The sequence below is a fragment of the Zeugodacus cucurbitae genome, chromosome 4 (assembly GCF_028554725.1).
Source record: "Zeugodacus cucurbitae isolate PBARC_wt_2022May chromosome 4, idZeuCucr1.2, whole genome shotgun sequence".
Classification (NCBI taxonomy): domain Eukaryota; kingdom Metazoa; phylum Arthropoda; class Insecta; order Diptera; family Tephritidae; genus Zeugodacus; species Zeugodacus cucurbitae.
Genome location: NC_071669.1, coordinates 62,388,832 through 62,406,088, shown reverse-complemented (window position 1 = coordinate 62,406,088; position 17,257 = coordinate 62,388,832). Strand labels below are relative to the sequence as shown.

The 17,257-nt window shown below is 35.0% G+C and overlaps 1 protein-coding gene across 2 annotated transcripts; it reads right to left on the bottom strand.

Annotated features, from left to right (window-relative positions):
- Nucleotides 1-2,490: 2,490 nt before the first annotated feature.
- LOC105212513 (RYamide receptor) lies at nt 2,491-17,195 on the bottom strand. 2 transcript variants are annotated; one of them, XM_011184522.3, is made up of 10 exons: nt 16,823-17,195; nt 9,594-9,732; nt 9,281-9,483; nt 8,812-8,960; nt 7,046-7,167; nt 5,366-5,592; nt 4,657-4,848; nt 3,116-3,665; nt 2,790-3,039; nt 2,491-2,742 (listed from the first exon to the last, which is right to left on the bottom strand). In XM_011184522.3, the coding sequence occupies exons 2-9, from the start codon at nt 9,652-9,654 to the stop codon at nt 3,035-3,037; spliced, it is 1,509 nt and encodes a 502-aa protein (XP_011182824.2). In that variant the 5' UTR covers nt 9,655-9,732; nt 16,823-17,195; the 3' UTR covers nt 2,491-2,742; nt 2,790-3,034. The 2 variants fall into 2 exon arrangements, with proteins under 2 accessions (XP_011182824.2, XP_011182823.2); XM_011184521.3 differs by having other exon boundaries at nt 2,491-2,728.
- Between the last annotated feature and the right edge of the window lie 62 nt (nt 17,196-17,257).

The following is a 17,257-nucleotide window of genomic DNA, read 5'->3' as shown; positions in this document are numbered from 1 at the left end:
AACACCAAGAAGTATTAATTGTCACACGATTATTAAAACACCATCAGTCATCAGCGGTCACTGCAGATGACAAAAAGCATTTAATATGAAACCACTCAACTTCCTCATGTCTATGTAAATCAATCTTCCGTAACAAACCAATGTGACAGCGTTAAAAATGTCTACCTGACAGAGTGGTATTTATGGAATCCCCAGTGAGAGAACAGTGAACTGCGACGTAAATAGGTCAAAACTAATTGTTCCAGGAAATGGACATGAATTGGTTTTTGCTTGCAGAGATTGTGCCGTAAGAGGATTTGAAACATTTTTGTAGGATTTTTTTTAAACAAGTACCATTATTAAAATTGAAAAATGTATGATTGGTACTCTAGACATATAAATATTGCAGAAGCAATCAATGACGTACTCAGAATATGGTTTATAACATTTAACTTATCTTATTAATATCAAATTCTATAATACTTTTTATACTCTGGCAACAAAAGTTGCTAAATAGAGTATTATAGTTTTGTTCACATAACGGTTGTTTGTAAGTCATAAAACTAAACGTGTTAGATATAGGGTTACATATATCAAAATGATCAAGGTGACGAGACGAGTCAAAATCCGAATGTCTGTCTGTCCGTCCGTACGTCCGCAAAACGGATAACTTGAGTAAAAATTGAGATATCTTAATGAAATTTAGAACACATGTTCCTTGGGACCGTGAGAGGGTTGCAATGGGCAAAATCGGACCACTGACACGCCCACAAAATGGCGAAAACCGAAAACACATAAAGTGTCACAACTAAGCCATAAATAAAGTTATAAAAGTAAAATTTGAAACAAAGGATCGCACTAGGAAGGGCTTATTTGGATGTAACTTTTTTGGGAAAGTGTATCCTTTTTTATGAAGAAAACTAGACTTCTTTTATGGGAACCAAATATAATATGAACTAAATCGGTTAGCGATTACGATTTTAAAGATAAATTTCAACTCAACGCCATCAATTATGTGAATTTGAAATTACCTCTAAGTAAGACAATATATGCTCGAAAATATTATGAAAAAATGAAGCGACTTAACAAAGGTTTCAAGACCGGAGCATCCTCATGTAGATACCAAAGTTACCACCTTTAATCTGGTAACCGATGTCCAGGGCATACTGGGATTGTGGAGGGAACACTTCTCCGAGCTTCTGAATGGCAGTGAAAGTACAACATCAGGAGATGGCGAACTCGATTCCCCAATCGATGACGATGGAACAGATGTTCCATTACCCGACCATGAAGAAATTCGAATAGCAATTGCCTGAAGAACAACAAAGCGGCGGGGGCCTATGGATTGTCGGCCGAGCTATTGAAATACGACGGTAAAGAACTGATAGGGTGCATCCATCAGCTTCTTTGCGAAATATGGTCGGAAGAAAACATGCCCGACGATTGGAATCTCAGTGTACTCTGCCCAATCCATAAAAAGGGTGATCCCACAATCTGCGCCAACTATCGTGGGATAACCTCCTAAATATCGCCTATAAGGTTCTATCGAGCGTACTGTGTGAAAGACTAAAGCCCACCGTCAACAAACTGATTGGACCTTATCAGTGTGGCTTTAGACCTGGAAAATCCACAACTGACCAGATATTCACCATGCTCCAAACCTTGGAGAAGACCCGTGAAAAGAGAATCGACACTCACCATCTCTTTGTCGATTTTAAAGCTGCTTTCGACAGCACGAAAAGGAGCTGCCTTTACGGCACGATGTCTGAATTTGGTATCCCCGCAAAACTAATACGGCTGTGTAAATTGACGTTGAGCAACACCAAAAGCTCCGTCATGATTGGGAAGGACCTCTCCGAGCCGTTCGATACCAAACGATGTTTCAGACAAGATGACTCACTATCGTATGACTTCTTTAATTTGATGCTGCTGATACAGCTGCTGGCGTACGCCGATGATATTGATATCATCGGAAGCAACAACCGCGCCGTTAGTTCTGTTTTTTCCTGCATTCGCGGCTTGGCTCCCACGTCACTGTTGATAGTCATAACTTCGAAGTCGTAGATAATTTCGTATACCTGGAAACCATCATCAACAACACCAACAATGTCAGCCTCTGAAATCCAGCGCCGAATCACGCTTGCCAACAGGTGCTACTTTGGACTGAGTAGGCAATTGAAAAGTAAAGTCCGAAGACGAAAGACGAACCAAAATCAAACTTTATAAGGCGCTTATCATTCCCGTCCTGCTTTACGGTGCAGAAGCGTGGACGATGTCAACATCAGATGGAACGACACTAGGCATTTTCGAACTGCGAGGGAAAGAGAGGAGAGGAGAGGGAGAGCGCGCCTCATCGATTCGGCTATAACCGGCTAAATGGTTTCAACGCCAATCACAATCACAAAACAATATGTACTTACCCGTTTTCATTTTAATAGAATAAGTATCGAAATAGTATTAATATTTAATTTGTTTCAATAAAGTTTAAAATTTTTATTTATTTTTTCTTTGAGAATTTTAATCATTATTATCACACTTGAAAATTGTTTTAGCTCAAAACAAAATTTGTCATTTTATAAACAACAAATCCGTTTTGAGAACACACATAAAACCACATAGAGATATGTATATTATGAATATAAACATATAATTGCTTTTTACTACCGCCATATTCACACAGCACTGCCTAGAAGCTGCCAAGGTTTCATCAGTAAGATGCCACGGTTTCTTCGCATTCATTTTTGGCGAACTGTAAATTAAAGACTACAAATTATTAACGGTTATGGTTTTTATGAAAAAATAGTATTTACATTGCTTGCCCGAACCAACGCTGGCCAACGCATACGCGTCTCTTCTCGATACCAGGAATTTATTGTCAAAAAACGGCAAATTCTACCAGCAACAATAGCCACACGAATATGAGCACAAGTGCCCCGAAAGCCCGAACTTGGCGTTGCCCCAACGGCACATACGCTCAATTGTTGCTTGCGTTCATTTCCATTTTGAGATTTCACAAGGATGTTATGCAACTCTGTTAGCACGGCAGAGTTCCTGGCTATCCTACAATGTGCAGCAATAAAGAAAACAAATATACAGTTAAACGAAAATGCTCTGCAAGTCACACTTTCACACTTACTTTTCCCATTGGCCTTGAATATGAAACCCGGCCCGGCGCTCACATTTCCCTTACCGTTTCCCGCCGAGTTGGAATTCGGCTCCTCCGACGAGGGTGTCGAATGCATCAGCGTATCCAAGTCATCTTCGCATTCAATTACATCCGGATAGAGTGGCTTAAAGTTGTTGCGTCGCCACTGTGGCACATTTTGACCAGCATTGCCCGCCACAACAGCATTATGCAACTCTGCGCCATTTTTGTTATATTCAAGCAACTGCGACGTTTTCTGCGGGTATGGAATTATATTGTATGTCGTTGCGTTATTGCCATTCCGGCTTTGACGTGGCATATGCGCCAAACGGTATGTATAGTAGATATCTGATCTATTTTGACCAGCAGTCGCCTCGGCATACAGGTTACTGCGTATACGCATTGACGAATTGGCGAAGTTCGAGCGCAGCGAGGTGGCTCTCGTATGCATTGATAGAGTGCGTTCATGTGGCTCGTTATTGGTGCGAAATTTGCAGAAGCATAAATTGAAGCGTTTATTGAATTCTCGTTTGAATTTTTCCTAAAATTTAGTGATTGCATTGGAGATTGGTTATTACGAACAGTTAGGAGGAAAACAGTTAGAAAAATTTAGTTCTTTAGCATATTTCTGCAAAATATCATCGTTAATTCAGCTATTTGAATTGTATTGTTATTAGCGAAATTTCAAATAAGGAAAATATTTTTTCTTTACTAAGGGCAATAAAATATTCAAAATGACCTGGCAATTTTTCAAGCACAACACGAAAATTATAACATATAATGCTACCATAATTGAACATTAATTTCCCAAAAATGCATAATCATTGTCGGACATAGATGACTGACGGATTTAGAGCTTTACGCCACTTCAACAAACAAATCACACTCACAGGTGTGCCATACCTGCTTTGTTTACTTTGGTTCGACCGATATTAAAACATATTTTCTCATTATTTTTAGTTTTTTCAAGCTGTCACCTTTCACGGTTTATCACCTTGTATTAACAGTAATGTCGCGGCGCAATTTATCAACATAAAAACATGTTTATTTACGCTGACCAGGGCTACCAGCGTATGCTTGAGGCAGCTGCTAATTATTTACAGCGAAAATGTCGGATATAGTATATATATACAATGCATGTTAATGAATTCACTCTAATGGCAACATTAATGCATGAAGTGAAATTATATTACTGAGAAGAGCGAAATTGTTACGTATACGCCATGGTAACCCACTATTTAGCTTATGAGTTCTAAAAACTGTTGGTGTTATGTTTCCAGAAAATTGGATTACTATTAAATAACAGTGCCGGAAATTTTGGATTATCTTCTTTAAACTTTACAGTTCTCTAGTATATGGTGAGTTAAAAATATATATTCAAGTAATGAATATTATGTTTAAAAGAGTCCAATTTTTCTCTTATTTTCTCCAAAAAAAAAGTGTACTATTTTTAAATCAAACTTTCTCAAATGCTACAAAAAAATGCTATAATATTATATTTATAGTTATATATATTCGCTTGAAATACTCACATTGTAAATGCCATAAATGAAGGGATTGTAACAGCTATTGCTCATCGCCAGCCAATCGCAACAAAACCATATTATGCTGATAAAATGATATTCATTTATTTCCGGTATGGTCACATACAGTATATTATATAACTGTAAGGGTAGCCAGCAGATGCCAAATACAATTACAACAACAATCAGCATTTTTATGACCTGATAACAAAGAAATACAATACATATATAAATTTAGATTTATTTACACACACAAAAATAAAATAAATATGATTTATTTATACAAAAATATTTGCAGAAAAACACGCAAATATCCAGAGCAGTTATTTATGTGACAGCATTCATTGTCAGCAGCAAAATAAGATATATATATATGCACGTAATTAGACCTAAATGAGCGTTGTTGCATGCCAAAACAGGGAGAATGTAGAAAAACAGTGTTTTAATTGAGCAAAAAGCCTTCACTTGCTGGTTATGAACTATTGTTTGCTTAGCCGTAGGCAAGGCTTTGCAAAAAGCTGTTTAATTAGAGCCAGCATGCAGGCAGGTATTTGTGTAAGGCATAAACAGCTTAATTAGAGGTTAAGTCGCCTCTTGGTCAACATTAAGATGTATGCCCGTTAACCAATACATATCTACTGAACAAACAAACCATTGTATATCGTATAATAAAGGAGCACAATAGACAAATCGTGATTTTAATTATTGTCCAACTTACTTTCTTCTTATTTCGCATCAATGCCATGTCTCTTGTATCCTCAGCATTGCCCGGTGTTTCGGTGAGCCACAATTTGACAGCCATTTGTACGTAGACGAAGGAGATGACACAGCAGGGCACACAATATTGTACGATTACAAGCGCATAACGGTAAGCCTTTAGTTGTTCGTCCGTGAGATTGACATTCGTGCAGAAGGGTCGCGTGACATTATAGATGATACCATCCTCTTAATTTGTGGAATTTCATATAGATTGTAGGGTGTAAGTAAATTAAATGTATATGTTAAAAAAAACGAAATAAGTTGTGGAATATCACGCTGGTTATATGGAAATATATGTTTGTAAAGGGTGATTTTTTTGAGGTTAGGATTTTCATGCATTAGTATTTGACAGATCACGTGGGATTTCAGACATGGTGTCAAAGAGAAAGATGCTCAGTATGCTTTGACATTTCATCATGAATAGACTTACTAACGAGCAACGCTTGCAAATCATTGAATTTTATTACCAAAATCAGTGTTCGGTTCGAAATGTGTTTCGCGCTTTACGTCCGATTTATGGTCTACATAATCGACCAAGTGAGCAAACAATTAATGCGATTGTGACCAAGTTTCGCACTCAGTTTACTTTATTGGACATTAAACCAACCACACGAATGCGTACAGTGCGTACAGAAGAGAATATTGCGTCTGTTTCTGAGAGTGTGGCTGAAGACCGTGAAATGTCGATTCGTCGCCGTTCGCAGCAATTGGGTTTGTGTTATTCGACCACATGGAAGATTTTACGCAAAGATCTTGGTGTAAAACCGTATAAAATACAGCTCGTGCAAGAACTGAAGCCGAACGATCTGCCACAACGTCGAATTTTCAGTGAATGGGCCCTAGAAAAGTTGGCAGAAAATCCGCTTTTTTATCGACAAATTTTGTTCAGCGATGAGGCTCATTTCTGGTTGAATGGCTACGTAAATAAGCAAAATTGCCGCATTTGGGGTGAAGAGCAACCAGAAGCCGTTCAAGAACTGCCCATGCATCCCGAAAAATGCACTGTTTGGTGTGGTTTGTACGCTGGTGGAATCATTGGACCGTATTTTTTCAAAGATGCTGTTGGACGCAACGTTACGGTGAATGGCGATCGCTATCGTTCGATGCTAACAAACTTTTTGTTGCCAAAAATGGAAGAACTGAACTTGGTTGACATGTGGTTTCAACAAGATGGCGCTACATGCCACACAGCTCGCGATTCTATGGCCATTTTGAGGGAAAACTTCGGAGAACAATTCATCTCAAGAAATGGACCCGTAAGTTGGCCACCAAGATCATGCGATTTAACGCCTTTAGACTATTTTTTGTGGGGCTACGTCAAGTCTAAAGTCTACAGAAATAAGCCAGCAACTATTCCAGCTTTGGAAGACAACATTTCCGAAGAAATTCGGGCTATTCCGGCCGAAATGCTCGAAAAAGTTGCCCAAAATTGGACTTTCCGAATGGACCACCTAAGACGCAGCCGCGGTCAACATTTAAATGAAATTATCTTCAAAAAGTAAATGTCATGAACCAATCTAACGTTTCAAATAAAGAACCGATGAGATTTTGCAAATTTTATGCGTTTTTTTTTTTAAAAAAGTTATCAAGCTCTTAAAAAATCACCCTTTATATACGAGTATATATTCTTTTTGCTTACCTCTGTAACGTTCATGCATCACTTCGACGCGAAATGCGATAGCTATTGGGCTGGCGAATATGAATGCTGATAACCAAATGCCAAACAGTATAAATTTCGAAATATATTTCGAAGGACGTGCTCTGAAAGCGTAAAATTGTATAATGAAAATCGTAAGCATTCCATGCGCTAGAATTTAATAAAATATTTCAGCAGTTTTTGCATTCGTATGACATTTTTTGCATTAATTGACGAAATATGATATTAACGAATTTATCATTTGATATTGACGAATTTATATTAAAATAAAAAAATACAAAATTAACATTGAAATCAACGGAATAATTTAAATTTTTGGATTACTTTGTTTTTATTGGAATATTTATTAATATTTAATTTTTCTAATAAAAAATAAGTTCCCACAGTAAAAAGAAATCCATTATTTTTGCAATAGCTGATTTTAAAGCTCGTACTAAAAAAATTCTGAAATCATTAATTTCTTGTTTCAATATCTCAGAACAACGCCAGGCATAACACGCCGATAGTGACTCGCTCATAAACTTCGAGAGCTAGGTTAATTGATTTTTTCTATGGAGAATGGTTTTTCCGATGAAAAATTCGCCTCAAGTAATAAAGGCAAAAGGTTTTGCTTACAAGTATTAAAATTCTTACATTATTATGACGCTCCAATTATAGGTTTTACATGAATTTTTCTCTTTTTTTTAATTTTTTAATTTTAAAAATATGTTTGAATAAAAGATCATAATAATTATATTTTTGTTTGAAGGTATTGAAATAATCTACCAAAATTTTTTGAAGATTTTCCCATTAAATAAAAAATATCGGCATTTACATAATCTTATACCTAGTGTCCAATTATACGTTTGAGCCACTGTAAATAACCCTATATCGAACTCGTTAAGTTTTATGACTTACAATCAACCGTTATGTGAACAAACTATACTACTCAATTTTTGTTGCGAGAGTATAAAAATCCTATTGAAAAATTCTGGTTCAAAAAAATTTACTTAAAACCAAAATTTATAAATTTATAAATATGAAAAAGTTAAAAATTCGGGTGTAACCTAACATTTTATTAAAAAATACACAGATGTTACTTTTAAGAAATGTACTTTAAATTTAATTCGCTAATGTTATAGTTAAGAAAATTCACTTCATATGACACCAAGATTATCAAAATCGGATTTATGACTTTTCAAAGTTGTGCTTCACACTGATCTACTTTGATCGGTTACTGGAACCGGAATTGTGGCAACCGGAACCGGATATGGGGTGACCGGATATAATTATTATGTACGTAACCGGAAATAATTTACCGGTAGACGGGAACCCGGATATGGAGTGATATGGGGTGTTGCAGGAACCGGAAATGGAACAACTGGAACCGGATGTGGGGTGACCTGATATGAAACACTCGGAACCGGATATGGGGTAACAGAAATTGAGCAACCGGAACCAGATTTGAGGTGGACAGATATGTGGGTGATCGGAACCGGAAATGAGGTATCCGGTACTGGATATGGTGTAATGATGTTACCGGAACCGGATATCGGGAAACTATGAGGTGGCCGGACATGGGGTACGGTGTTACCGATGGAACCGGAAATGGGACAACCGGAACTAAATACCGGTTACAGGGACCGGATATCGGGTGGGCCATCCGGAGCCGGATATTGGGTAACTAAAGTATAAAACTTGGGAGCCTAGATTATATCATTCCATACTAAATTAAATATTAAATTTAGCACAATTTAACGTTATCTTACCTTAAAGGATTGATAATCGCACGATGTCGATCAATCGCAATGGCGGTCAGTGTAAATACGGAAACATTGACGCTCAACGTTTGAACGAAAGGACAAAAGGCACACATAAACCAAGGTAAGTTCCAACGTTGTAAAAGAGCTGCTTGAAACTGAAAATAAATTTTAAATTTTATTAAAATATTTAAAATTTTATTAAATTTATTAATGAAAATGTCGGTAATAGTGAAACCATTGTCTAACTCTCTAGAACAACGTATACACCTCATAAAAGGCACCCTATATAAGTATATTCAATGGAAATCTGAGCACATTATGACAGAAACCACTTCAAATTGGCTTCGCCTGCATGACTATGCAAATATTATGTTTTCTCATCGGTGTTCTAACACTGCCTAACGGCACTTCTCATATGTTATATGTGTATGAGTAATATAAATACATATTTAATGTAATTGCACTATGTACCCACCTGAAATGGTATACAGAAAAGTCCAATGATGACATCGGCAACAGCCAAATTTGCTATATATGTATTGGTGACGGTGCGCATTTGTCGTGCTGTTATTACGACCCAAATGACTAAAGAGTTGCCAATAATTGCTAAAATGCTTATGCCACCGTAAAATATGGAGAGTATTATTACAATTTCTATTGGAGCGGAGTACAAACGTTCTGGAATTAAAGTAAATATTTTTTGTAATAAGAAATGTTTTTAAATTTTTCACACAAGAAATTATTAATTTTTTTATAAGTGGGCAGCTTAAACACAGCTTGTCACTTACCGAATTCCTCCTCTTCGAGTACTTCATCTTCTGGTATCTGTACGACGGGGAATTCATCCATGGTGCTATAGGTATAATTGAAGCCTAAAACTTTGGTATATAGTACTCCACTCTTCCAGTCAATGATTTAAACTTTTATCTGTGAAATAAAAATTTATAGAATTATTTTTATACAAATACCTGATATTTTGAATTAAATAATATAATTTTCAATAAAGAGAATTATAATCAGATGGTAACTATTAATTACTATAAAACCATTCATCGATTCTCCAACAGTTTGAGAATGCCGAATCGTACAAGCTACAGAATAGTTCAAAGTCACTGGCATTGCGGTGCAACCTTGCGTTAACGTGTACTCTAGCGGATGCTTAATTGTTTCTCCCTTCCTTTTTGGCAGAAAAATGTTTCTCTTTGCACCACTCTTTTCTAGACGCAAAGAATTTCATCAACTGCTTTGCACTCCACTGCACACAACACGAATTTAACAAACTTGATAAATTAAAAAGCAGCGCCACTACAGAGGAGCTGCCGATTTCATGGATCATTTGGCGGTGGCAATGCAACTTAAGCACAATTCCACTATTCACGTGATTGACTATGTAATTAAATATACTTGCAATTTGCAATAAATTACCTTCACACAAATTGCACACAGAAATCAGCAACATTTTGCGTAAACTCCTACCAACCGCCGAAAATGTGGCTTATTAATCTTTGCATTCACTAAATAATTAATTACTAACATAATTGGATTGATGACTGTGCTTAGGCGCAATACAGACCGGTGCCACATAGCACGAATAATCATTCAACTCTCTGATTACAACAACAGCAAAAATAGAGGGAGAAATATATTACTTTCTATTGCAAATAATGTGAACGATTAAATCACAGTTGCATGTAAGGGTACTTAGTAAGATAAATCTAAATTTCCTGCATTTAATATTTACCAATTGTATCAATGAAAGGAGCACAAAGTAGCACAAATGTATAGAATATTTGTTATCTTCGTATGCAATTCAATGAAGTCATGGCAAGAAAAATTCCATTCCATTCCATATGTAATCATTCTCAATTATCTAAGTGAAGTGCACGTCGCAGAGAGCGTATATATGGTATGTGCGCTTTGATACACATTAGCTAGAGATACGCTTGTTTAACTAACGGTTGCTTTTAACAGCATAAAATGTTCTAAATAGTATTTAATTCACATCTACTACATACATATATGGATTCTTCATTAACTAAAAGAGATTGATTGAGGAGATTCTGCATGCAAAAGGTCACCTATAGTGGTCTAATTGATCTCCCCCTCCACCTTTCCTGCAGACTGCAGACTGTGAGATATAGACTGAGATATTTCTTTAACCGATTTCACTAATTTTCATCACCAATTTTCCACACGATTTTCCACACGTGCCATCAGGTTGTTAAGAAAATTTCATTGAAATCGGTGTAATAGTTCCTGAGATATGATTTTCGATACATAAGTGGGCGACGCCACGCCCATTTTCATTTTTTTTTTAAATCTGAGTACAGCTTCCTTCTGTCAATTCCTTTGTAAAATTTAATGTTTCTGACGTTTTTCGTTTTTCCCTCCTTTGTATGGGAGGTGGGCGTGGTTATTATCCGATTGCGTAAGGGAGGCGACTGCAGAAAGTTTGGTTTATATTGCTTTACTGGCTTGCGAGATATTATATCGTATATACAGAATACCTATTTGGGGGAACGATTTCTCCCATCTAAAAGCAACCCTCCTACGGTCCCAAGCAACATGTGTACCAAGTTTCTTCAAAATATCTTAATTTTTACTTAAGGACAGACAGACATCCGAATTTCAACTCGTCTCGTCATACAGATCATTTTGATATACATATATAACCCTATATCTAACTCGTATACTTTTATGAATTAGAAACAACCGTTATGTGAACAAAACTATAATACTCTCTTAGCAACTTTGCGAGAGTATAAAAATATCAGAAATTAGGTGCATCGATTTCAATCATAATTATCGAATAATGTTGGCTACATAAACGGAACACCACAAATACGAATCACCAAGACTCAAATCTGATTATCAACCCTCGTATTGAGCAATATGTAGGGTAGCAGTAAACTCATTATAATCCTTTTGTTTTAAGAAAATTTCATTTATGCTATGCAAACATATTTCATTTAGTTTAACTCCATTTTAGATAAAATACTAGAAATATTCGAGGGAGACCGAATACATTTTTCACTAAAATGAATTATTATTTTAACTAATAGCTTTCAATACAATGAAAATAAATTGTTACACAAAAGCTTACAAACAACAAATGGCAAGTATATCCGATGCATTAAAAAGAAGAAGAAGAAATTTGATTTGATGATTGAAAAATGTAAATTTTAATTTGTATGTATGTAGAATGCGAACAGAGTGCTGGTAGAGCGAATTACAGATTGAGAGGAGATTTTCTCATGTTATGTTAAGTTAATAATACCTTCAGAAACGCTTAAAGTTACATTTGAATACTTCATTACTGTGTGGGTATGTATGTATATTGTGATATTTAATGCACATTAGACGTTATTTTTAGGTGCTAGATGTATGGCCTGAGTTCTTCAAAATGTAAATAAAAATTTTTTAAATTTTATTATCTAAAATATAAATTCAATTATACCTTTCTTCACGATATCACAATGGAAAATCACCAAGACAATTCCCAACCTTAATTATTTTATTAATTTATTACACTCTTGTTAGTGATTTAATTGTTGAAAAAGTGTATTCTTATCAAATTTGGGGGTTGGGTCGATAAAGGGTTAATGTTATTTCGCAATGTCAACTTTTTTTTTTTGTTTTATTTTTTACATAACTGCAATTAAGTTGCGTGATTTTCAACTTTCGCGCATATTACAAGTGTACGCACAAAATCTGTCTGAGCTTAAAGTGGAAGCAAACTTTTAAAAAGTTACATATCCGGAAAGCTGATGAAACGCATATTTATAAAAGTGGTGCACTTCAACTTTACAGTGAGATAATCCGCTTTATGACAACAGAGGAGCTGTGATAATGAAAAATTCAAAATAAAACAAGTAAGGAAGGGCTAAGTTCGGGTATAACCGAACATTTTATACTCTCGTAATTTATTTATTTAACTTTACTTATATTATATAATACACAATTTGACCCACATATTCGTCATACATATTGTATAAAGTCCATTGAAAGTTGGAAACCATAATATTAGGTTAGAAGCACCGAGGCCCTCGTGTTCGATATATGGGGCCTTAAAAACCTGTGGTCCGATTTCGGCGATTTTTAGAATGGGGCTGCCACACTATAAACATAGTATTTGTGCAAAGTTCTGCACCGATATCTTCACTAGTGCTTACTTTATATATTGTAAAGTAAGCGATTTAAATCGTCTTCAAAGTTCTGGTATATAGGAAGTAGGCGTGGTTGTGAAGCGATTTGGCCTATTTTCACAACATATCATTGGGATGTAAGGAAACTATTACAAACCAAGTTTCATTGAAATCGGTCGAGTAGTTCCTGAGATATAGTTTTTCAAGTGGGTGACGCCACGCCCATTTTCCATTTTGTAAAAAAAAATCTGAGTGCAGCTTCCATCTACCATTTCTTATGTGGAATTTAGTGTTTCTGACATTTTTCGTTAGTGAGTTAACCCACTTTTAGTAATTTTCAACCTAACTTTTGTAAGGGAGGTGGGCGTGGTTATGATCCGATTTCTTTCATTTTTGGACTGTATTAGGAAGTGGCTAAAAAAACGACTGCAGAAAGTTTGGTTTATATAGCTCTATTGGTTTACGAGATATATACAAAAAACTTAGTAAGGGGCGTGACCACGCCCACTTCCCCAAAAAAATTACATCCAAATATGCCCCTTAGTAGTACTATCCTTCATACCAAATTTTATTTCCATAGCTTTATTTATGGCTTAGTTATGGCACTTTATGTGTTTTCGGTCCGATTTTGCTCATTTTCGAAAGCAACCTTCCTATGGTGCCAAGAAATAAGTGTGCCAAGTTTCATCAAGATATCTTAATTTTTACTCAAGTTACAGCTTGCACAGACGGACGGACGGAACACATGAACTCCACTCTTCACCCTGATCACTTTGGTATATATAACCCTATATCTAACTCGTTTAGTTTTGGGTGTTACAAACAACCGTTATGTGAACAAAACTATAATACTCTCTTTAGCAACATTTGTTGCGAGAGTATAAATATCAACTTCAAGTCAGTTTTCATGGCGAAGGGGACAGAGGGTTTCGATCACCGATTTTGAATACAAAAAGACAAACATTTATTAGCCTATTTTTGGAGTAAAGAGAAAATGGGATTTCAGCATACTCTGAATATGCTGAAACCTCACCACCATTTTTCGAATAACAACAAAATGCATACCACAAATACCAAAAAAAAACTCTGCCAAACAACCAACAACACTTAACTGTATAATCAAGTATATAATTACTTTCATGCCGAAATCGTCTGGGATTTTTCTTAGAAATTTTGCTTTATGTTCATTGTTAGAGCTAGTTTTCTTTATCAAATTTACTTATGCACACATATTATACTGGGTTAATTCTTATGAATTGGTAGCCATAGATCCCTTTCTATATACCCACATATGTAGATTATTTGTGAATGTTTTTCAGAAAACAAATTTTTATACCTATATAGATTTTAACTACCGCTTGAGTAGGCGGCACATGCGGGCCAATAATAGATACTCGTATAAACAATTTTGTAAGCTTAAGGCGGCCGTTGTTGGTGTTTGTCAGCTGCTGTACTTCTTCAAAAGGATTTATATGTAAAATCATGGAAAATTCTCTGAAATATACTCAAAATTTTCAAAGGCTTAAAATATTTCCCAGTACCTGAATATTTATGTAGGCGCAACACAAGACAAGATCTGCTTTTAACGAAGCACCAAAGAACAGAAAATTTAGTGCGAAAATTAGAGTATGCTAGGGAATTGACAGTATTATTAGAAAATAAAAGGAGAATGAAGATGCATTATAGGGTGTATAATAATATAAATAGATCTAAAAATAATATGTGGGGTAACATCTATCTCTCTTATAAGGTTTTCGTTCCAAACTACTATAAATGCAATAATAATTCTTTGAAGAATAACTTTAGAAACGAAAAATAAGGTACCAAATATGACAGAAGAGGTTTTGTACAGTTTTGAATGGGATAGCAAACACACGTCGTGAGGTCATTTAGTGCTAAGCAGAAATAAAATCGGTCCCTCCAAACTCCAAATGGCCCTAACAAAGATTATTTGGTTCCAAGGCTCTATATATTTATACCCTGAACAGGGTATATTAAGTTTGTCACGAAGTTTATAACACCAAGAAGGAAGCGTCGGAGGCCCTATAAAGTATATATATAAATGATCAGTATGTTGGACTGAGTCGATTTCGCCATGCCCGTCTGTCTGTCTGTATGTATACGAACTAGTCCTTCAGTTTTCAAGATATCGTTTTGAAATTTTAAAGATGTTATTTTCTCTTCAAGAAGCTGCTCATTTGTCGGGACTGTCGATATCGGACCACTATATCATATAGCTGCCATAGAAACTGAACGATCGGAATCAAGGGCTTGTATCGAAAACTTCCGCATATCTTCACGAAATTTGGTGTGAGTTATTGTTCATAGAAATAATTTAATCTCCGAAAAAATTCTTCAGATCGGTTCACTATAGCATATAGCTGCCTTACAAACTGAACGATCGGAATCAAGGGCTTGTATGGAAAACTTCCGCATTTAACTACATATCTTCCCGAAAGTTGGTGTGAGTTATTGTTCATAGAAATAATTTAATCTCCGAGAAACTTGTTCAGATCGGTTCACTATAGCATATAGCTGCCATACAAACCGAACGATCGGAATCAATGGCTTGTATGGAAAATTTTCGCATTTGACGTGGTATCTTCACGAAATTTGACATTGCTCTACTTTCTTTATTAAACAACCTTAATGTTTCTAGCAAACAACCCGGCTAAAAAGAATTAGTAAAATTTGTTCTTTTTTTTTACTTACTTTTTCTTACGTCTTTAAATTTGCTTAAACACATAGTTACTAAAAGAAATGCACCTGTGAAGGGTATATTAGCTTCGGTACAGCCGCAGTTAACATTTTTTCTTATTTGTAAACAAATTTACTGGTATTTCAAGAGATTTCACGGCCTTTACTATAAAAAAAATAATAAAAAGTTGATTTCAGTTTCATGCAAACTGCGCCATTTCTTACTTGTTTTTTTTTTTTCTTTCTTAAATTAATTGTACTAAAAAGCTTAAAATATTATTGCTGTTTTCCGTGAACTCTTTTTTGTTTCGCTTTCAAATTCAAGTGAATACGTTTTTTGCCAGCATAATTTTGCATTGAACAATCAAATTAATTACACCTCATATGTTCGCGGAAATTTAATTTCCACCTACTAAGCTATTCAGCTAAGAAACCGCAAGATGTTTAAAAACAAAAAAAAAATGTTAAATGAAATTTCATATCTGCTAGTACATACATACATACATTTATGAAAGTATGTGTGCACAAGCTTACGCAGAATTTTTTTGCATATTTTCTGTTTTGCTCACCAAACGGTTGTTAATAACAACTTTTAATATCGAGATATGTAGGTATTTATATTTTCTACACCTGTGATTGGAATAACTATACTAATTGGATTTGTCATGTTTATCCCTCCGTACGTGTCAACAACTATCTCTCTTGTCGCTGAGTTGAACAACACCTGATTTGGACTGATGATACTTGGCTCACGTGTTCGTTGGCACACCCTGTAGAGGTAGGTATGTATTTCAAATGAGCAGGACGAATGTTATCAAGATCATGAAATGATTCAAATATATGTATGAATATAATAGAGGACGTTGCTCACAAGATTATAGCTAACTTACTCATATTTAACGTATTTTATTAATTTTTTTTTCTGTAAATCCCCAACAAATCACTCATCAATGCATAAATATTTTAATAACAAAATCCCTCTACTACATTACCGTTGAAAATTTTCGCATATAAAAATCCTGAAATTTTTATTTTCTTGGCTTTATTGTTTACGGAAGCAGTAAAAATCACATTCAATAGCAATTAACCAATATTATTTATATATTTTTTCACACTTTACACTTGTATATATATTGTGTACGTTTGTATGTGCGTTGCGCACCATGAAATCTCACCGGTAGTATTAAATATTTATGTTTGTTTGCAGCGTCATTATCCAATAATCCAATTGCAACGGGTGGCGTCAAAGCGCAAAACCGCAATAAAGCGAATTAATTAATTACAACAAACGCAGCACTTCAAAGCACCATTAACTGAAGGAAATATGACGAAGTAGCGCAACCGCGATTTTACGCTGCACTGCTGCGTTTAATTTTGTGGTATTTATAAAATAAATAATTTTTTATATTTTCATAAATTTATTTTCAATTTTTTTTTTATATTTTTTTTCAATTTTTTTTTTAAATCTGCTTAAATTTTTACTTCATTGGAATGCACATTATTTATTAATTTTAATTTTTTTAAATTTATTAATTTTAATTTTTTATTTTTTAATATTTATTTTCTAAAATTTTTTTTTTTTTTAATTTGTTTTAAAAATTTAGTTTTAA